Source organism: Brassica rapa, chromosome A08 (assembly GCF_000309985.2).
Source record: "Brassica rapa cultivar Chiifu-401-42 chromosome A08, CAAS_Brap_v3.01, whole genome shotgun sequence".
NCBI classification, from domain to species: domain Eukaryota; kingdom Viridiplantae; phylum Streptophyta; class Magnoliopsida; order Brassicales; family Brassicaceae; genus Brassica; species Brassica rapa.
Window position 1 is genome coordinate 15,868,665 of NC_024802.2, and position 20,354 is coordinate 15,889,018.

Below are 20,354 nucleotides of genomic sequence, written 5' to 3' on the forward strand. Positions count from 1 at the left end.
ATGTTTGGTTAAAAGTTGATTGCTCTTTCATTCTTTATTGACTTTTGATGAAATCAAAGACACCATTAAAAAGACAAAGTTTAGAAGGAGAGAGAGTAGTAACTAAAAAAACACAATTAAATAAGAAAAAAAAAGGTCTATAGAGGTCTGTGAAATTGGTGGTTCAAGAGACACAACACAATACAGATCCCTCAAAGGCAATATGAAAGCGTCCACGCTCAAAGGAAAGCATCCTTCTCGAGAAGCTTCACCACCTCGAGCTGGTTGTTGAGCTTGGCCACATCAATGGGTGTCTTCTCATCTAGGTTTTGCAGAGTCCTGCGAACCACACACACAAAGTGTATATACAACTTAGGTCGTGATAAAGTGTTTCAATGGAGTCGTTTCTCTATATGTGTTGTGTTGTGAGACTTACACTGCAGCACCATTCTCAAGGAGAAGGCTTACACACTCTTTCCTCCCGTAACCAGCAGCGTAATGCAGAGGTGTGTTCTTGTTTTTGTCAACGGCGTTAACACTTGCTCCAGCATCTATAAGAACTTGAGCACATTTCAACTGCAGGCGGAAAGAGATCAATGGGGTCAATCTCAATATAATCCATTAGCTAATTATATTTCTAATATCATTGTTCTTTGACTAGATATTAATCATGCTACAAGTAATGTGTCATGAAAACTCCTAAGTGTAGTAAACTGGTTACTTGTCTACCAAGTTAATGGTGATAAAGATACTTAACTTCAAGAGAACTACTAAAAATCCGAATATTAAATTGGCCTAGATTGATAAAGAGGAGAGTTGCATACCTCGCCGTAGCCACAAGCAAAATGCAATGCAGTCCTTCCCTCAGAATCTTCTTCATCTTTGTTCCCACCAGATGCCAAAGCATTTTTCAAACCCTAATTCAATCAACAAGACAAATCTTGAATGTGCAATAATAGTCTTTAAGCAACACATAAATGATAAAATCCCAAATGGTCAAGCAAGCATGTGAGCCTTTAAGAAAGTAAGAAGCAGTCTCTAACCTCAACATCTCCACGACTAGCAGTTTGATGAACAATAGACTCTTCTTCTTCTTCCCCTTCTTCTTCCGCTACCTCGGCTTCAGCTGAAGCAGCCTGGTCAGGCAAGCCAGCAATAGGCATACCCATTGCTTCACTAAGCTTTTTCAGCACATCTTTATCATTCCAATACCTAACAATACCATATAAAAAAAATTCATTCCTCCATAAGCAAAAACAAATTCTACAAAAAAACATTTAGAAAAAAGAAAAGATTGTATGTCACTGACTTCATCATGGCAGAAGGACCACCAGCATCAATCTCATCAAGTATAGGTTTCAACTCTGGATCTTCTTTCATCCGCGCCATACGCTCAGTCAAATGCTCCGCTGTTTCAGCGTTTGAGAAAGCCTCCAGAAAAGGAGACATTTGTGGATCCTGAAGGCAAAGCCATGCTTCAATATAACCAAAGTACCGGAAAGAAATAAAAACAGAACATTATTTTGTCCTAATATTTTTGTTTCACCTGCACTAAAGCTTTACCAAGACGCTCAGCCATAGTCTGAAACTCAGGGTTATGCATAACCTGCTGCATGGTGCTAACATACTGTTGTGGATCAATGTTAGGGAAACCACCACCTCCTGCTCCTCCTCCTTGAGCTGCGTTTGGGATAGATCTCTGAAGCTGCTCAGCTAACTGGTTAAAAGCAGGATCTTTAGCAATCTGCTCAGCCAATTCTCTGATGCTTGGATCCTGAAACAAACAAAAAAAACCCCATCAGTAGAAAGCTCCAAAGAAGATAACTTCAGGACAAGAAAGTGCAACACTTACGTTGAGGATACCAGCCATATTAGAGAAATCAAAAGCATTTAAATTCATGGGAGGAGGGTTAGCTGATGAAGGTGAACTCCCTGAGGCTGTTGATTCCGGTTTAGTACTCTTCTGCTCTGATTCCGGTTTATCATCTACAGTGAATCCAAGTTCCAAAGTCAGAAACGATTCAATACAACATAAAACAGCACCAGATCAGATTGTGACAGCAAAATGTTACCTGAAGGAGACAGGTTCTTGTCTGGATTGGAAGACATTTAGATAAAGTAAAACTTAAACCCTATAAGAAGAAGAAAAACACGATAGAGTCAGAAACAACAAGCATGCAATAATCGTAGAAAGACGATGAAGAGACGGAGGCGAGACCAATCAAAAGAGATACGATGAGTGACAGCGTTGTGGTGGCAAAGACGAGACCAAAACAACAGATAAAATCTATTTTTATTTTTTTCTATTTCGATAAAGATATTTTGTTTATTTCAAGTTTGAACATAATGCTAAGACGCGTTTTTTATTAGTGTAGGCCCAAGTATCTACGATATTTAGGCCCAGCCTTCTTCATAACCAACCGAACAAAAGGAACTAAACCAATATAAACCAGAATTAATGAGCTGACTTGTAGTGTGGGAGCTTGAGCTACGTCAGGATTTATGATCCGTTAAGATCAGACTATCAGTTAATGGACAAACTCGTGTCACTTGCCAGGTTCCTCTGCTGAGTCAATTCTCCATCCTCGACTGGTTCTAGACACAGTCTTAATGAAACAGGTGATGGCCTCTAAAACTTTTGGAAGTAATGTACATTACTACTCGTCCTGAGATTTTGGGAGATACTACTCGTCCTGAGATTTTGGGAGCCGGCTTTGTCTATGTAAATTTTCTTTTTTTTTTGTTAATTTTGGGGCATAAAACTTTTTTTTTGGAAACCTATGTTTGTGTAGTTTTTTTCAAAAAAGAAAAAAGAAATTTATGACAAATGTTTCATTTAGCATGGTCCAGAACCGATCATGATTGTTATAAACTTTCGAATTGTTAAAAAAAAAATAGCAGTGTCTTCAGTAAATGAACATAAATGTTTATGGTTCCTAAAATCACTAAGACCTGTTCCGAAACGGGTTTGCCTTGTAATTTTTGTTTAAGCTGACCAAGATGATTTCAATATTTTTCTCCAGTGAGGCAGTAGTTTTTTGTTCCTTGTATTAAGATATTTTGTGGGGAGAAGAGAATTGGCTATTGCAGTATGTTTAGAAGTTCATCTTGTCCACCTGTTGGTTGAAATGGTGGAAGCTCCAGTATACCGCTCAAGGTGTTAAGCAAACCAAAGGGAATACAGTACAGACAGGGAACACGGAGAACTTGTTTCATAGAGAAATTGGTAGTTAGGCCATTGTGTTTGTTCAACAACCATCATAAAAACAATCTTTAGGTGATAAATAAGCAAACCACACATGAGTTAAATGGCACACCTACTCCATACTTACCTTAAGCATGGTATTGCTATATAACTAGTCTGGTGTGATCCCATCGGTTATCGGAGAATGGATCAAACCAAAGGAAAAGTTTGTGTTACCGGAGCTTCAGGCTTCTTAGCTTCTTGGCTTGTGAAGAGGCTTCTCCTTGAGGGTTATGAAGTTACAGGAACAGTCAGAGATCCAGGTTTCTTTTTCTTGTCTGTCATTGCTTGCTATAAAAGCTAGCCGCAGTGAGTCTCAGTGAAGTTTTCCTGTTTGGACAGGAAATGAGAAGAAGCTTGCACACCTTTGGAAACTGGAAGGGGCAAAGGAGAGACTAAGGTTGGTGAAGGCTGATTTAATGGAAGATGGAAGTTTTGATAACGCTATAATGGGATGCCATGGAGTTTTCCATACTGCTTCTCCTGTCCTCAAACCTACCTCTAATCCAGAGGCATGATCCCACTATAACTTTTTTTTTTACTTCTGGTCACACAGTATGCTTTGTGTAACATTTTAACATAATGTGATCTGATCATAGGAGGAGATTTTGAAACCAGCTATAGAGGGCACACTGAATGTACTGAGATCATGCAGGAAGAATCAGTCTTTGAAGCGTGTGGTTCTCACCTCATCCTCTTCAACAGTCAGGATCAGAGATGATTTTGATCCTAATATCCCTCTTGATGAATCTGTTTGGACCTCTGTGGAACTCTGCAAGCGTTTCCAGGTATATTCATTTGAATAGTCTATTTTGCTCAACACAAGAATCATATCAGCTAACAGTTTGTCATGGGACATGGCAAAATAAAACAAAAGGTCTGGTATGCTTTATCAAAGACATTAGCCGAGCAAGCTGCATGGAAGTTCTGTGAAGAGAATAGTATTGACCTTGTCACTGTTCTACCATCCTTCCTCGTTGGACCAAGCCTTCCTCCTGATCTGTGTTCTACAGCATCTGATGTCCTCGGGCTGCTAAAAGGTACTGTACTCTCTTGGAAACATCACCAGGATAATAGCATATAGATACTTATAGCTTGTTATTACTCAACACAACAGGAGAAACAGAGAAGTTTCAGTGGCATGGACAGATGGGTTATATTCATATAGACGACGTGGCAAGAACCCACATCCTTGTTTTCGAACAAGAAGCAGCTAAAGGCAGATACATTTGCAGCTCTAAAGTTGTCAGTCTAGAGGAACTGGTTTCCTTCTTGTCCACACGTTACCCATCACTCCCTATCCCCAAGAGGTTTTGACACTGATTTTAAAACCCGTTTCTCAAATCAAACCTTATTATCCTTTGAATACAATGAAACAATCTAATCTTTGGAAAAAAAAATCAGGTTTAAAAAACTAAATAGGCTGCATTACGACTTGGACACTTCGAAGATAAAGAGTCTCGGACTCGAGTTCAAGCCACTTGAAGAGATGTTTGATGACTGCATTGCCTCATTCGTTGAGCAAGGCTATTTATCTCATGTAGTTTCTTAACTCTTTAGACTCGAGAACACGTAATCTCGCTTCACAATAAGCCAGTATAAATGGAAAACGTGTAACGAATATATATAAAATGCAATGTTTCAACAACATAGCTTCACTTTCAGACAGTAACGTATATTCAATATACACCAACTACAAAATCGCAACTGTTCAAAAGCTTTATCTCTATGCTAGAATATAGTGGTGGATCTTTTGTTGTCAAAGAGTTGAGAGATTTTTCTTTTACTATCGTAGCTTCCCGGCTGAATGCAAATATACTGAAACAGAGACGACCCTGCAAAGCGTAAGCACAGTAATGCATCAGCTCTTATGTCCACAAATGTTGAGATGATTGATTGTTTTGGTCGAGACCAAATGTGGTTAACTTACGTTGAACCCAAAAAGAAGGCAAGGGAAAGATGAAAATTGAAGAGGAATACAGAGACAACCGCGGTGAGAAGCATTGCCACTGATGTTGAATAAACCTACATAAAGATTGATAAAGTTAAATCCCGTCTACAGAAGTGACTAGTTAAGAGGAATCTGATGGTGAATGAAATTTTACTACCTTTACGATATTGTCTGCATATTTCATCACCATTGACACAGCAATGCCACTGCAAAACCAACAGGAGAATAATAATGTTTTTAACTTCAGTAACTGAAACTAGAGTTAAGAGAAGAGACTAGCCTATTTTACCTGAGAGCATGGTTAAGAATCATGAGTACTGTGATGAATGAGTAACCATGGAAGAATCCCCTGACATTGGAAAACCAGCCTCATTATTAAATACCAGAGCAGATGAAGTAATTTGTAGCCAATATGAAAGGACAAAACTAACAAATGGGTTTAAGATTTACTTATTAGCAACGGCATCAAAATCTTGGATCACAATAGCAACAGCATTGAAAGCCATCCCAAAGACATATAGCCAGAAGTTCTGTACATTTATATTCCTTGAAGGTCGCTTCTTTATAATAGCCTGCCAAAATGGAAAGCAAAATCCTTATAAGCTTTTGGAAATTAAAATAAAAGGAAGTAGTAAGTCAGCGCTAGCTTCTGAGTGAGACTTCCTAATAAGCTCACCTCTGTGTACACTCCGGCGAAACCACTTAAAAGGGCCATAATCTAGAAACAACGATAAACAATCATATCAATTGGTGTGGACGTAAAAGAAGCTTCACAACTCTTATTAGAATGATAAGGTGAGTAACAGCTTACAATTGCCATAATCCAACCGGGAAGAGATGTCTGAAGTACACGATCAGAACTGCAAAAACAATATCCAATGTGAGACAACAATCAGTAGAGACTGACTACACATGCATCATATGAATAAGTCAATGAAACCCATGTCGATAGCAGTAATACAATCAAAGGGGGAAATGTACTTTGAATTCAGTTGAGCAGTGGTGCATCCACAACACAATAGGATGAAGCCCGCCCACTGAATCTCGCTCAACCTGTTAAAGAAGAAAAGAATTAGCAGAGGCTGTTGGTAGTTAAAATCAAGAAGTTTGTGTTCTGAACAAGAAGAGAAAGAGTAATGAAATCCATTTGGATAAATAAACAACCTACTTTTTCTTAAGTATAATTCTGTACAAGACACCAGTACTGATGATGTTCAGGTTCTTCAATATCTGATAGCCTGGTGCGTCTACGTATGCAAAAATATAATACTGCCACATAAAAGGGTTACACACCACTAAGTAGTTAGAAACTGATTAACATAGAAATTACAAACATTGACCTAAGCCAAAAAAAAATAACTCAAGAAAGCCAAACCTGTAAGAGATTCTTGAAAAGATACAAAGCTGCAGGAATGGGAAAGACTTTAACTTCATCATATGTTGTGCTCAACCTGATTCAGAAACATATTAATTTGGGTATATCAGTAACGTCAAATATCAATGAGAAAACGCATGGTCAGTCATCTAATGACCCCACATAATACATGATTCTAACCTTATTATAAAAGGACAGATTCAGAAACTCAGAACATAAAGGAAACTAATTCCAATGAGTATAATTCACGTAGCAGAAGTGAGAATAGATAACCTGTTGTCGTCAGTAACACCATCGTTCTTCCATATTCTTGTTAATGCAAGCAGAGATAACGCACATTTCAGAGTCTCAACCTGATTCAGAAAAGCGAGATATTACACAAAACGTTGCTATAGCTTGTAAACATACAATCTCACTCAGTGCTGCAGTAGAGATACTCACTAAGAAGTTGGCGGTAGTGACACTGTACTCATACTTGCCAGCTCGCTTAGACCAAACGATGAGTATGGCTTGAGAACTCGTGAGAATAGTCAGTGCACACGTTACTACACCCCTGCCACAACCACAATTAAACTTTTTTTTAATCCCAAAAAAAAAAAAGAACTTTTCATAGGAAAAAAAAGAAACTTACTTTCGCTTCCAGGTTGTTCGCTCAGTATATCCACCTAGAGTAGCCAGAGCAATGTTACTCGACGCAACTGCCAAATCGAAGCATCAATGAGCATCAACAGAAGGGGAGATTGAGAAATAAGCAGACTCACCGGTGTGAGATTTTCCTTTCAAGCTCTCGAGATCCGAAGCGACGTCGTTATCCTCCTGAACCTCATCGTCGTCATCTTTGATTTTGCGGTATTCCATTGTTGATCAAGCAAGGAAGGAAGGAAGCTCTCTGATCTGATCTCTGCTGCTGGGCCTCAACACTATTCTCCCGCCTTCGTCCAATATATCACAAGTGTTGGGCTTCAAAATTAATTGTTTGTACTGACTTGTATTTTTTTTTTTGGGGATAACAGATAACCCGCTGAAACAAAAACCTAAAAAATAAGCAGCTAAAACCTACATCAAAGTAATACGAGTTAAATCAAAACAAACGGATAAATACTAGAATCTAGAACTAAAGCAGGAACAAAAAGACATCCATCTACTCAAAGACTATGATAACTCCAAGCATTCAACCAAACCCATAGCAGCAAGCAATGATTCAGATTAACCGATGCTGCCCTCGACCAGCCCAACGGTTCCATCCACTTCTAGTAACCCAGACTCAAAGTCTTCTTAAACACTGCCGTCTATGGCTAGCATCCTCACTAGTAATTAAGAGCACCTCCAATGGAAGTTCTACCCATTGAAATTCTAAAAATTCATATGTGTATAAGTATATGTTGTATATGTGTATTTAGATGTGGGGTCCATTATTTTGTGGAGAACCCCACCCTTAAAATTCTTAAATAAGAGGAAATGATTTATCGCAATTAAGAGGAAATGATTTATCGCAATTAAGACGTGATTTACCTAAACACTTTTTAAATGATTTATCGCAATTAAGAGGAAATCAAAGTATTTGTGGAATTAATATAAAAATAAAGTTTAGGGAGGTAATTGATGAATTAGTTAAGTCTAGGGGGTTTGGTAAATAGATTAGAAGTTTGAGGCTGGGGGAAGGATTGAGCGTGGGTTTAGTTAGTTTGGGCCTTTGGGGTGTGTACAGAAGTCCACCCTTGATTATTTAGTTGTATTAATTTAGAATATTTGGTATGAACCCAGAGATAAATTCGAAAAATATCACATTGAAAATTTTGGGATTAATGATTTAAATTTTTTGTTACATCCAATATACAAATGTTAATAAAATCATATAAATAAAAAAATTCAATAAATAAATATTCATATTAAAATAAACTATATATTTATGTTAATATCATTGAATATAATTATATAGCATATAAAATAAAGAAAATAATTGTTTTGATTTATTTACCATAAATATATAAATAAACAAGAGGTATTATGTTGATTTATGTGATTACTCTAATTTTCTATATATTTTAATTGAGAAACAATTCATTATCTAGCAAGTGTAAGATATTATTAGTTAATATTGTTCGAAAATTTTACAAGAGTTCGATACAGCTAAGATTTATTTAGAAGCTATTGAAATCACTTATCGAGAACATAAATTGCACAATAAATTTGATTTTTTTAACCCTAGCCCCCTTTCTATTCTTCACAACACTGACAAAAAATATTTGAAAGTGTCGATTGACAATTTGAAATGGTAGCACTTTTTAAATTCAATCCATTGTTTTTTTAAATGGGCATATAACAGTTTTTAATGATTAACTAAATAGATCACATACATAGTAAAATATGTTTAGGTTTAAAAATTGTTATCATACCCAAAATCAATATGAACCATCATGATTTTCGTTTAAAATTTTGTACATGTTTAAAACAGCTAATTGATACTTAAAGTACCTAAAATACTTTAAATATCTATTGATTTCCTATCCAAATATTTAAACTAAACCAATTTTTATGTTAAGTTTGAGTATTTTGGCATATATTATTCAAATTTATATATTATGTATTATTTTTATTTTTAGATTTTGAAAAATTTAAAGTTATAATAACTTTAATCTTTAAAAAATTTAAAATAGGTTATTTAAAAAACTCAAACCCGAACTAGATCCGTAAAAATCCAATCCGAACTGAACCAAACGAAATCACACCCGCAAAAACTCACAAAATAATCAGATTTTACAATATAAAAATATAAAATTTTAAATAAATATTTTATCGCAGGTCTTATCCTAGTGTCATAAGAAAGAAAAAAAATCTACTTTATATATATAGATTTTGTTTGTCAATTTAAAAGAGCCCATCATTAATATGTTCTTTCAACATTATTAGCTTTTATAATAAGATCAAAACTCATATATGTGAATCAATCAACGGTTTGGTCAATGATCATCAATGTAAATTTTCTTAAAATTTACATCCAAAAATGTATGTACATGCAAATCACAAATTTGGAAATCAGCTTCAAATAAAAATATATTCCACGTATGTATATATATTTAATGGACTTCTTAATAACTAACTGTGTGCAAAACTATAAAAAAAAATACATGTATTTTAACATAAATCGTGACTATTAAAAAATCCCAACATGACTCTTGAAAAAGAAATGTTAAAATATTACAAATACATGAACAAAGGTTTGTCAATATTACATTCATAAATAAAAAAACTTCATCCGCGATTAAATTCAAACTCTATGTAACACAACACCTATAAAATTTTGACCTCACATCTCTATTTATGACTATTTAGCTTTTCATTTAATTAGTTAAGATTTCTTCATTAGTCAAAAGTCTATTTTAAATAAAATGTGATCTAATTTATGATGTTCCACTTATTGTATTTTCCATTTAAGAAAATATTCCTCCTTTTATGTGACAAAAAGTTAACAGAGATAAAAGAAAACCTCATACTTTACAACCACTATATATAGACATACAATCATTACTACACCACAGTTATTGAAAATAAAAATATCAAACAGAAAACATTGATCATGGGGAAGTTATCATGTTCTTATTTTCTTGTATTCACGATTATATTTTCAGGTAATTTCATTTTTGTCATTTCTAATTAAACATGCAAAAATATTAGCATATATAAATAAACAAATAATATATTCTTACAAAAAAAATAAACAAATAATATATATATACAATTTTTTTTGTTGATGTCTTGTTTTTTTTGTAGCGTGTTTAATGGTTGAAAGAGCTGAAGGAAAATATTGTGAAATAACCATTGACAAAGAACAAACATGCATCCACTCCTTATGCGTTCAAGACTGCTACGCGCTTTACAATGGTGTTGCACATTGTGTGGACGATCCTGAAGTTCCCGGATCTAATCTTAACTGCCGTTGTAAATATAACTGTTAAAGGGATGACTTTTGAAGATATGCGATACATATATTAAATAAATGTAAGGTTTCTTTAATCGGAATAAACATTATGGAAATTTTAATTAATATTTGCTATTTTTCTTCAGGATGAGATTCACAATAATAATTAAATTAATAATAATTTATTTGATTACATTTCTACACGATATATTTTCTGTTTAATATACTATATTTCCAATATTATGTTGATGAAATATCGTTTCACTAGGTGATATTGCTATCTGACATTGGATTAACAATTATAAATTCAGTGATCCATAAGATTTATGAAAATTAGATTACCATCCAGAATGAAATTTAATTATTTACTACAATCATTTATTTTTAACCAAGCGTATGTGATCTCACAAGGCGTTCCATGGATTTCTAAAAGACCCGCGTTTGAATATGTTGCTAACCTAGATAAATATGGCGCTTGGTCATTAGAGCTTTTCACATTCTCTCTCCGGAAAAAAGGTTTACCCCAATCGTTTTTATTCTATGGACCACATTTTTTCTTTTCTTTTCATTCTAAGTCAATTCTCACGTGGAAGTCACACTCGCAGAAAATAAAAAAAAAACTTTTTTTTTTTGAAAAAAGGCTTAGAAAATGAAAAAACTTTTGGGCATTTTTTGTCCTTTCGAAACTAGAAATGTGTTTCAGTTTTAGGCACACTCGCAGAAAATACGAAAGCTTTTGGGAATTTTTGTCCTTGCGAAATTAAAGATGTGTTTCGGTTTGGAGTAGTATAAGTTGTATCTTTAGTATGAGTGTAGTTAGTTTTAATTGGTATGTTATATATATATATATTTTTTTTTTCTTATTCCACTTTATGTTAATCTTATCAAGGATTGTTCCATAAAAAAATGCATTGTAGAATCAAAAGACATAATATTCCACCAGAATGTATAGCTCTCCGCCAACACTAATAACACACAAAAAAACCTTCATATCCTAAAGGATCTCGAGTTCTAAGAAGATTAATCCATAAATTTTTCATCAACGTTTGGGAAAGACAATCATGAGCAACATTTGGTTTGCACCGGTTAATATAACTCGACACCGGTTTATTTATTTGATTGCTCTTTCTTTGGCTGGTCCTTCTTTTGCTGGTCCTTTTGCTGGTCACTGACACGTAGGAGCGATCTTAACAATTGGTTTGTCTTTGGGTCTTATTAGCTTTAGCGCCGGATGAACCTTGAGGTCTCCAGCTACTAGCTTTTGTCCAACGTCCAGTAGGCTGAGATCTACTTCTATATATGGAGGGATGATCTCTGCCGGACATAGGAACTTTACTGTTCTTTTGATCTTATTCAGAGATGCTCCTACGTAAAAGAACAAGAAAAATGGCTATCAATATTGAAAATCTAACAAGAAATAAGATGGCAATCTACAAAATTGTTATGAAATAGTTTTCTTTGTATTTTATTAAAATATTTTTTGGAATTAGTAGAATGACATTCCATTCATATTAAATGATAAAAAATCTGTAGAATTAATGGAATCAACCATTCCATATCATTTTAGTTCCAACAAAATTGTAATCGAGTTGTATCCTAACTGTATGCAATACTAAAACAAAAAAAAAACATTTTCTTTTAACAAAGTCGACACTACTAGAAAACTCCAACAATACTTTTTAAAAAGAAAATATAAAATTTTACAAACACATGAACAAATAAAGAAACTTCATCCGCGTTACAATGAAGATTGAGTCCTACTAGCAATTAAGATGCAGTTCTCATACTTAGAACATCTTTAGTGGTGGCAAGCGAACGTATTTTTCAAAAATTAATAGAATATTAACTTTTGATTATATAATTTTTTTTCTTTTCTTTTCTTTTTAACAACTAATCATTCATAGATGGACATGTGTAAAAAAGTGTATCAACTTTTGGTCCATAGTACATTGCAGAAGAATCCATTGTCACAAATTAAATGTTTTTTCCTACTTTTTCAATATTATATGTAGTGGGTAGATACTCCTTAAGGTAATACCACTAAAAATACCCTTAAATTATGTTGGGTCTATAATTTTTTTCCTTTTTTCTGCTTTCCATTCAAATTCATTATAACACCTACAAAATTTTGATTCCACATATCTATTTATGATTTGTTAGGTTTTCATTTAATTAGATAATGATTTTATCATTAGTCAAAAGTCTATTTTAAATAAAATCTTATCTAATTAATGTTCTATTTATTGTATTTTCCATTTAAGAAAATATTTCTCCTTTATATGATAAAAATTTAACAAGAAAAATAACATCACATACCTTATAACCAGTATATATATAGACATATAATCATTTTTACACCCACAGTCATTGAAAAGAAAAATATCAAACAAAGAATACTGATCATGACGAAGTTATCATGTTCTTATTTTCTTGTACTGGTGATTATATTTTTAGGTATTTTCATTTTGCCATTTTCAATTAAACATGCAAAAATATTTGCATATGTATATATATAATTTTTGTTGATGTCTTGCTTTTTTTGTAGCGTGTTTAATGGTTGAAAGAGCTGAGGGAAAGCTATGTCAAATAACCATTAACAAAGAACAGACATGTATAATATCCTTTTGCATTCAAGATTGCTATGCGCTTTATAATGGCGTTGGACATTGTTTGGACGATCCTAAAATTCCCGGACATAATCTTAACTGTCGCTGTAAATATAATTGTTAAAAGGATAATTTTTTGAAGAAAATGTGATAAATATATTAAATAAATGTAAGGTTTCTTGTGTTACAAAAACATGTAAGGTTTCTTTAACTGGAATCTCTACTAATAAAAGGGAGCTTTTGAGGCTCCACATGACGTCCACATCAGCGGAAAAAATTTCTCCCAAAAGATGACACGTGGCATAAAATATAGTTTTACATTTTAATATTAATTATTTTCGAAAATTGTAAAAAAATATGTAAACATACAGCATTAAAAAAATGGAAAAACTACATTAAACATATGTAAGATTACTATTTTTCACTTAAAAAAAAAGACGGCTTATCTCCATAATGTAACATTACCGTTTTATAAAAAATAAAACAAAAAAAATTATATATAATTTCGAAAATAATAATTATATGTAAAACATACAACATAAAAATGGAAATACTACAATAAACATAAATATGTTTGACTATTTGTCCAAGTTCTTCTATTAAACATTGCCGTTTTACATTAAAAATAGAAAAATACGTAAAAATTTAAACATCTATCTTAAAATATAAAATATAGACATTAACTAAATATAAAGTATAAAAAAGAGAAATACTCAATATATAAAAAAATAATAAGTAAATATTATAAATATATAAATATACGAATTATATATACAATAATAAGTAAATGCACAATTTTTAAAAATGAAAAGAGTATATTAAATATTAAACATCTATCTTAAAATGTAAAATATAGATATTAAGTAAATAGAAAATATAAGAAAAAGAAATAAACAACTTAAAAACAATGAAAAAAGTATATTAAGATTTAAACATCTATCTTAAAATGTAAAATATAGATATTACGCAAATAGAAAGTATAAGAAAAGGAAATACACAATTTAAAAAAAAATGGAAAAAGTACATTAGTATTTAAACATCTATCTTAAAATGTAAATCAATCTTAAAATATAAAATAATTTAAAAAAAAATGGAAAAAGTACATTAGTATTTAAACATCTATCTTAAAATGTAACTCAATCTTAAAATATAAAATTATTAGTAAATAGAAAGTATAAGAAATAAAAATACACGATATAAAGAAAAATAAATAATAAGTAAATATATAATATAATCTCGAAAGATGACACGTGACATTAAACATATGTAAGATTACTATTTTTCACTTAAAAAAAAAAGACGGCTTATCTCCATAATGTAACATTACCGTTTTATAAAAAAACAAAAAACATTATATATAATTTCGAAAATAATAAATATATGTAAAACATACAACATAAAAATGGAAATACTACAATAAACATAAATATGTTTGACTATTTGTCCAAGTTCTTCTATTAAACATTGTCGTTTTACATTAAAAATAGAAAAATACGTAAAGATTTAAACATCTATCTTAAAATATAAAATATAGACATTAACTAAATATAAAGTATAAAAAAGAGAAATACTCAATATAAAAAAAAATAATAAGTAAATATTATAAATATACGAATTATATATACAATAATAAGTAAATGCACAATTTTTTAAAAATGGAAAGAGTATATTAAATATTAAACATCTATCTTAAAATGTAAAATATAGATATTAAGTAAATAGAAAATATAAGAAAAAGAAATACACAAGTTAAAAACAATGAAAAAAGTATATTAAGATTTAAACATCTATCTTAAAATGTAAAATATAGATATTACGCAAATAGAAAGTATAAGAAAAGGAAATACACAATTTAAAAAAATAGAAAAAGTACATTAGTATTTAAACATCTATCTTAAAATGTAAATCAATCTTAAAATATTAAATTATTAGTAAATAGAAAGTATAAGAAATAAAAATACACAATATAAAGAAAAATAAATAATAAGTAAATATATAATATAATCTCGAAAGATGACACGTGGCATAAAATATAGTTTTACATTTTAATATTACTTATTTTTGAAAATTATAAAAAATATGTAAACATACAGCATAAAAAAATGGAAAAACTACATTAAACATATGTAAGATTACTATTTTTCACTTAAAAAAAGACGGTTTATCTCCATCATGTAACATTACCGTTTTATACAAACAACAAAAAACATTATATATAATTTTAAAAATAATAAATATATGTAAAACATACAACATAAAAATTGAAATACTACATTAAACATATGTAAGATTACCATTTTACATTTTTATTTTAAGAAAATAATATGTAAACATACAACATAAAAAATAAAAAAACTACATTAAACATATGTAAGATTACCATTTTTCACTAAAAAAAAAGACGGCTTATCTCCATAATGTAACATTACTATTTTGTAAAAAAGAAAATTATATATAATTTCGAAAATAATAAATAATATGTAAACATACACCATAAAAAATGGAAATACTACATTAAACATATGTAAAATTACCATTTTACATTTAAAAATAAAAATAATATGTAAACATACAACATAAAAAATGGAAAAACTACATTAAACATATGTAAGATTACCGTTGTTCACTAAAAAAACGGGTTATCTTCATAATGTAACATTACCATTTTATTAAAAAAAGAAAAAAAACATAAATATAAATATTTGACTATTTATCCAAGTTCTTCTATTAAATATTGCCGTTTTACATTAAAAATAGAAAAATACGTAAAGATTTAAACATCTATCTTAAAATATAAAATATAGACATTAACTAAATATAAAGTATAAGAAAGAGAAATACTCAATATATAGAAAAATAAATAATAAGTAAATATTTTGAATATATAAATATACGAATTATATATACAATAATAAGTGAATGCACAATTTTTAAAAAATGGAAAGAGTACATTAAATATTAAACATCTATCTTAAAATGTAAAATATAGATATTAAGTAAATAGAAAGTATAAGAAAAGGAAATACACAATTTAAAAAAATGGAAAAAATACATTAGTATTTAAACATCTATCTTAAAATGTAAATCAATCTTAAAATATAAAATTATTAGTAAATAGAAATTATAGGAAATAGAAATACACAATATAAAGAAAAATAAATAATAAGTAAATATATAATATAAGTGAATACCAAATTTAAAAAATGGGAAATTACATTAAGATTTAAAAATATATATATTAAAATTTAAAATATAGATATTACGTAAATAGAAAGTATAACAAATGGAAATATACAATTTAAAAAAATGGAAAACGTACACTAAGATTTAAACATCTATCTTAAAATGTAAAATAGAGATATTAAGTAAATTAAAAGTACAAGAAATGGAAATACATATACAGGAAAATAAATAATAAGTAAATAATGTAAATATATAATATATGAATTATATATGTAATAATAAGTAAATACACAATTTTTTTAAAAATGGAAAAAGTTCATCAAGCATTAAACATCTATCTTAAAATGTAAAATATATAATATAAGTAAATACACAATTTAAAAATGGAAAAAGTACATTAATATTTAAATATCTATTTAAAAATATAAAATATAGATATTACGTAAATAAAAATATAAGAAATGGAAATAAACATTTTAAAAAATGGAAAAAGTACATTAAGATTTAAGCATCTATCTTAAAATGTACTTCTATCTTAAAATGGTAGTAAATTATATAAAAATGGAAATACCACATTAAACAAAAAAAAATGTATAGTTTTACATCAAAAAAGTCTCTATAAAACTCATTATTCCATCCACATCAATTTCACACTATTAAGGAAAATTTCAAAGCACTCGAGCAAAAAAATGGTTTCACTATCAACTCTTGCCGTCCCAAAAACCTTTAATGACCTTGAATGAGATTTTTTTATAACAACAAACTTTTTGTTATGTGGATTCATTGTTGGGAAACACGCAACTTCCAAAAGCCAAACTTATTCATGGGAATTGAATTGTTTTTCATAGACTCAAAGGTATTCTTACAAATTTAAATTAATCTAATCCATAATTTTATTGTTAATATTCATACTAACTCTTTCATGATCAAACCATTTCAGTTAATAACCATTCAAGCGTTTATCCCGAAACACTTTCTTCCTCGCCGAATCAAGTATTGGTTCATATTGGTTTAGTATTGTTTTTGGTTTACTAACCGGTTTAGGATGGTCCTATTGTAAATATAATATAAGTTGGTTTAGCATATATTATGTTTAAAATAACTTAAATTAAATAATAATAATAATAATATGCTTAAAATATAATTTTAGAGACTTTTCAAATATAATTTACAGAACATTATAGGTGATGAATTTAATTTATTAAATTCGTTTATTACTTAAAACTAAGTTTTTAAAAAAAACGTACCGAGTTATAAATATTAATGATGGATTGGTGAGTATAACATGAAGACAAAAATATAAATATCTGATTTTCAAGATAAGAAATTCAGCTTTTATTCAGATACTCAATATATAATATCTTAAATTATTTTTTAAAAAATATACATAATTTATATATTTAGATTAATCTTCCAAACTTAAACTATTATATTATATATGAATAATGTTTTTAAATAAAAATAATTTCTGATTTAAAATAAAAATAAAAACAACAAATGTTTATTTTCAAATAATGGATGTAATTTACATTATAATATCATTTAACAAGTATCAGATACGTTTTGATATATCATTATTTTCTATTTCCAGAAAACAATAAATTGTTAAACATCAATATCATCTAGGTTAAGTATACGAACAACAAAAATTCAAACATCACAAAAAATATTTACATAACCATTATAATACAATAATTTAATCAAAAATACAATTAAAAAATATTAAAAAGAATAGTTATATACTTAATATTTGAAAATAAAAGATATTTTTGCTAAAATTGTACTTACCTGGCCAAGGAGATCGACCATCATTTTACGGATCGATCGAATGTTGAGCATGTGGTCGATCCAAAAATACTATGCAGTTTAATAAAATCTCTAAAACATTTATTCCAACACTCAAAAGATAGTTTTGTTAAATATGATAACTAGATAGCCAATAAAATTACAAAAAAATATTTAAATAGTAAAAAATATGTTAATTTAACGTGTTAAAATTTAAAAATAAATTTTAATTATGACATGCATTTTAACATTTATATAAATATAAATCATAGCCTAAATATAAATAATTTAACAACTTCAATTAGAAAAAAATAAAAATCCCGGGCGTAGCCCGGGTTAATCCCTAGTAAACATTATGGAGAATAAATGTAAGGTTTAATTTCTTTAATCGGAATAAAATTATGGAAATTTTAATTAATAGTAGTACATAGACTCATATCAGTTTATTAATATTTGCTATTTTTCTTCATGATGAGATTCACAAAAATAATAAAATAAATAATCTCTTATTTGATTGCATATCTACACAATATCTTTTCTGTTTATTGTACTATATATTGTCAATATTATGTTGCGACTTGCGAGACTGTTCCGGCAGTTAGATTCGTTGGATGAAAGTGTGTTGGAAATAGTTTACGACGACGATTGTGTGTAGAGCTGGGCACGGATCCAATACTACTATATTTTTATATATTAAAAGAGAAGCATTATAACATATGTATTAGTCATGTATCGTCAGTATAATGATTTTTTTGAATCTTAGAAAAATAGATTGATCCATCTCAATAGATAATAAACTAGGTGTTTTGTCTCAATTTACGGGCTTAACAATTTTACAAAAAAAAATTGAAAATAGATATATTATTAGTTCAAAAAACATTAGAGTGATTAATTAAATATTACATTTTTAATATTTAATCGTAATTTGTAATTTTTTTTGTCTTATGTGATGTATATATTAAAATAGAGCCGGTTTAATATTACTAAACCAAATATAATATAAATATATATATAATATTAGTATAATTGAGATATATTATTTGAATTGGTAAATATATTAAACCAAATTAATATTCTGAACATGATGATAAATTGCCAGCTAGATCAATAAAATTATTTATTGAGATTAATAATTGAGCATAAAATATGACTAAGCGTAAAATTATGAAAAACATGACAAATAAGCAAATTCATTTTTTTTTAAATGTTAGCATAATTGAGATATATTATTTGAATTGGTAAATATTACTAAACCAAATATGACTAAACCAAATTAATATTCTGAAGATAATAATAAATTACCAATTAAATCACTAAAATTATTTATTAAGATTAATAACTGAAAATAAAATATGACTAAGCCTAAAATTATAGAAAGCAAGACAAATAAGCAAATTTACTTCTTAAATAATAGTATAGATTTTTTTTATTAAACTAACCGTAACTTAATTATTAATGTTTTTCATTTTTTCCTTAAATAAAAATTATGGAATTACCTAATGTGGCTAAAATATATATATGAAAACTAATAATTTTGATTAATAAAGATTTAATAAAAATTAGTATATCTTCTATCATTTAAAAAAAATAACTTATTAAATAACTAAACAACCACATTAACCATATAATAAAAACAAAATTATTCGTATATTTGAATTTCTTAAAATGACTATAAATTACTAAAATTTAAAATTTTTGTGAACCATACGTTAATTTTTTTTTATGATAAGATACAAACGATTAGAAAATTCATACAAGTAAAATATGTCAATTAGTAAATATTAAAATTAAAACTATATATATATATATATATATTTACATATAATATTTTTAAATTAAACTATATACCATATAAATACATAAATATTTTAATTTCAAAATTTGCTTTGGACAATTTTTATTTGATAAATGTTTTAAACAAATATTGACAACTTAATATTTAAATTTTAAAATTTGCATTGAATTTTTTAAAAAATTATAAATTACTAAAACTATTAAACATCCGACAATAAAATATTTGTTATTAGTGACTTAAGGCTTTTGTTATAAAAATATAGAAATAATCAAAATAACATGAGTAGAAAATATTATTTAATAGATATCAATACCAAAAATATACTATATATCTATGTTAATATCATTAAATTTAATTATATACCATATAAAATAGAAAAAGTGTTTGTATGTATTTATAAAATTTATTTATATGTTCGTATCAATTTAATTATATATGTAATAGTTAACAACATTTTATTTATTCAATATATTTATTATTTAATAATATATAAAATAACATATAACATAAAAATAAG

General features: G+C 28.8%; 5 protein-coding genes and 1 long non-coding RNA gene across 8 annotated transcripts; 3 read left to right on the forward strand and 3 right to left on the reverse strand.

Annotated features, from left to right (window-relative positions):
* Position 1: 1 nt before the first annotated feature.
* LOC103834953 (ankyrin repeat domain-containing protein 2A) lies at positions 2-2,318 on the reverse strand. The gene is made up of 9 exons (XM_009111043.3): positions 2,198-2,318; positions 2,052-2,111; positions 1,832-1,965; positions 1,526-1,753; positions 1,289-1,437; positions 1,023-1,191; positions 804-896; positions 416-555; positions 2-318 (listed from the first exon to the last, which is right to left on the reverse strand). The coding sequence occupies exons 2-9, from the start codon at positions 2,086-2,088 to the stop codon at positions 219-221; spliced, it is 1,050 nt and encodes a 349-aa protein (XP_009109291.1). The 5' UTR covers positions 2,089-2,111; positions 2,198-2,318; the 3' UTR covers positions 2-218.
* Positions 2,319-3,275: 957 nt separating this feature from the next.
* On the forward strand, positions 3,276-4,887 carry LOC103834955 (tetraketide alpha-pyrone reductase 1). The gene is made up of 6 exons (XM_009111045.3): positions 3,276-3,486; positions 3,566-3,735; positions 3,823-4,011; positions 4,101-4,263; positions 4,341-4,533; positions 4,628-4,887. The coding sequence occupies exons 1-6, from the start codon at positions 3,369-3,371 to the stop codon at positions 4,773-4,775; spliced, it is 981 nt and encodes a 326-aa protein (XP_009109293.1). The 5' UTR covers positions 3,276-3,368; the 3' UTR covers positions 4,776-4,887.
* LOC103834954 (CMP-sialic acid transporter 4) lies at positions 4,823-8,345 on the reverse strand. Of its 3 annotated transcripts, none has more exons than XM_018653953.2 (15): positions 7,311-8,345; positions 7,181-7,247; positions 6,991-7,102; positions 6,823-6,902; positions 6,550-6,625; positions 6,343-6,443; positions 6,156-6,227; positions 5,986-6,034; positions 5,851-5,892; positions 5,625-5,746; positions 5,464-5,523; positions 5,332-5,380; positions 5,154-5,248; positions 5,003-5,058; positions 4,823-4,946 (listed from the first exon to the last, which is right to left on the reverse strand). In XM_018653953.2, exons 1-14 carry the CDS (start codon positions 7,405-7,407, stop codon positions 5,010-5,012), a joined length of 1,071 nt encoding a protein of 356 aa, XP_018509469.1. In that variant the 5' UTR covers positions 7,408-8,345; the 3' UTR covers positions 4,823-4,946; positions 5,003-5,009. The 3 variants fall into 3 exon arrangements, with proteins under 3 accessions (XP_018509469.1, XP_009109292.1, XP_018509468.1); XM_009111044.3 differs by having other exon boundaries at positions 4,823-4,949; positions 5,006-5,058; positions 7,311-8,342; XM_018653952.2 differs by having other exon boundaries at positions 4,827-5,058; positions 7,311-8,338.
* A 1,522-nt stretch (positions 8,346-9,867) lies between these two features.
* LOC103834957 (defensin-like protein 159) lies at positions 9,868-10,611 on the forward strand. The gene is made up of 2 exons (XM_033277270.1): positions 9,868-10,178; positions 10,321-10,611. The coding sequence occupies exons 1-2, from the start codon at positions 10,127-10,129 to the stop codon at positions 10,503-10,505; spliced, it is 237 nt and encodes a 78-aa protein (XP_033133161.1). The 5' UTR covers positions 9,868-10,126; the 3' UTR covers positions 10,506-10,611.
* A 746-nt stretch (positions 10,612-11,357) lies between these two features.
* LOC117127298 lies at positions 11,358-12,353 on the reverse strand. The gene is made up of 2 exons (XR_004450234.1): positions 12,230-12,353; positions 11,358-11,833 (listed from the first exon to the last, which is right to left on the reverse strand). It is a non-coding gene; the product is annotated as an uncharacterized LOC117127298 (long non-coding RNA).
* A 296-nt stretch (positions 12,354-12,649) lies between these two features.
* Positions 12,650-13,336, forward strand: LOC103834956 (defensin-like protein 159). The gene is made up of 2 exons (XM_018653676.2): positions 12,650-12,922; positions 13,014-13,336. Exons 1-2 carry the CDS (start codon positions 12,871-12,873, stop codon positions 13,196-13,198), a joined length of 237 nt encoding a protein of 78 aa, XP_018509192.1. The 5' UTR covers positions 12,650-12,870; the 3' UTR covers positions 13,199-13,336.
* The last annotated feature ends 7,018 nt before the right edge of the window (positions 13,337-20,354 follow it).

Coding starts and splice junctions, on each gene's coding strand:
- LOC103834953 (XM_009111043.3), bottom strand. CDS start 2,088: ATGTCTTCCAATCCAGACAAGAACCTGTCTCCTTCAG. Junction 1,966..2,051: donor CAAGAACCTGTCTCCTTCAG/GTAACATTTTGC, acceptor GATTCACTGTAG/ATGATAAACCGGAATCAGAG. Junction 1,438..1,525: donor TTGGTAAAGCTTTAGTGCAG/GTGAAACAAAAA, acceptor CTTTGCCTTCAG/GATCCACAAATGTCTCCTTT.
- LOC103834955 (XM_009111045.3), top strand. CDS start 3,369: ATGGATCAAACCAAAGGAAAAGTTTGTGTTACCGGAGCTTCAGGCTTC. Junction 3,736..3,822: donor AACCTACCTCTAATCCAGAG/GCATGATCCCAC, acceptor ATCTGATCATAG/GAGGAGATTTTGAAACCAGC. Junction 4,012..4,100: donor AACTCTGCAAGCGTTTCCAG/GTATATTCATTT, acceptor ATAAAACAAAAG/GTCTGGTATGCTTTATCAAA.
- LOC103834954 (XM_018653953.2), bottom strand. CDS start 7,407: ATGGAATACCGCAAAATCAAAGATGACGACGATGAGGTTCAGGAGGAT. Junction 5,381..5,463: donor ATTCTTAACCATGCTCTCAG/GTAAAATAGGCT, acceptor TTGGTTTTGCAG/TGGCATTGCTGTGTCAATGG. Junction 5,059..5,153: donor GCCTTCTTTTTGGGTTCAAC/GTAAGTTAACCA, acceptor TACGCTTTGCAG/GGTCGTCTCTGTTTCAGTAT.
- LOC103834957 (XM_033277270.1), top strand. CDS start 10,127: ATGGGGAAGTTATCATGTTCTTATTTTCTTGTATTCACGATTATATTT. Junction 10,179..10,320: donor ATTCACGATTATATTTTCAG/GTAATTTCATTT, acceptor TTTTTTTTGTAG/CGTGTTTAATGGTTGAAAGA.
- LOC103834956 (XM_018653676.2), top strand. CDS start 12,871: ATGACGAAGTTATCATGTTCTTATTTTCTTGTACTGGTGATTATATTT. Junction 12,923..13,013: donor ACTGGTGATTATATTTTTAG/GTATTTTCATTT, acceptor CTTTTTTTGTAG/CGTGTTTAATGGTTGAAAGA.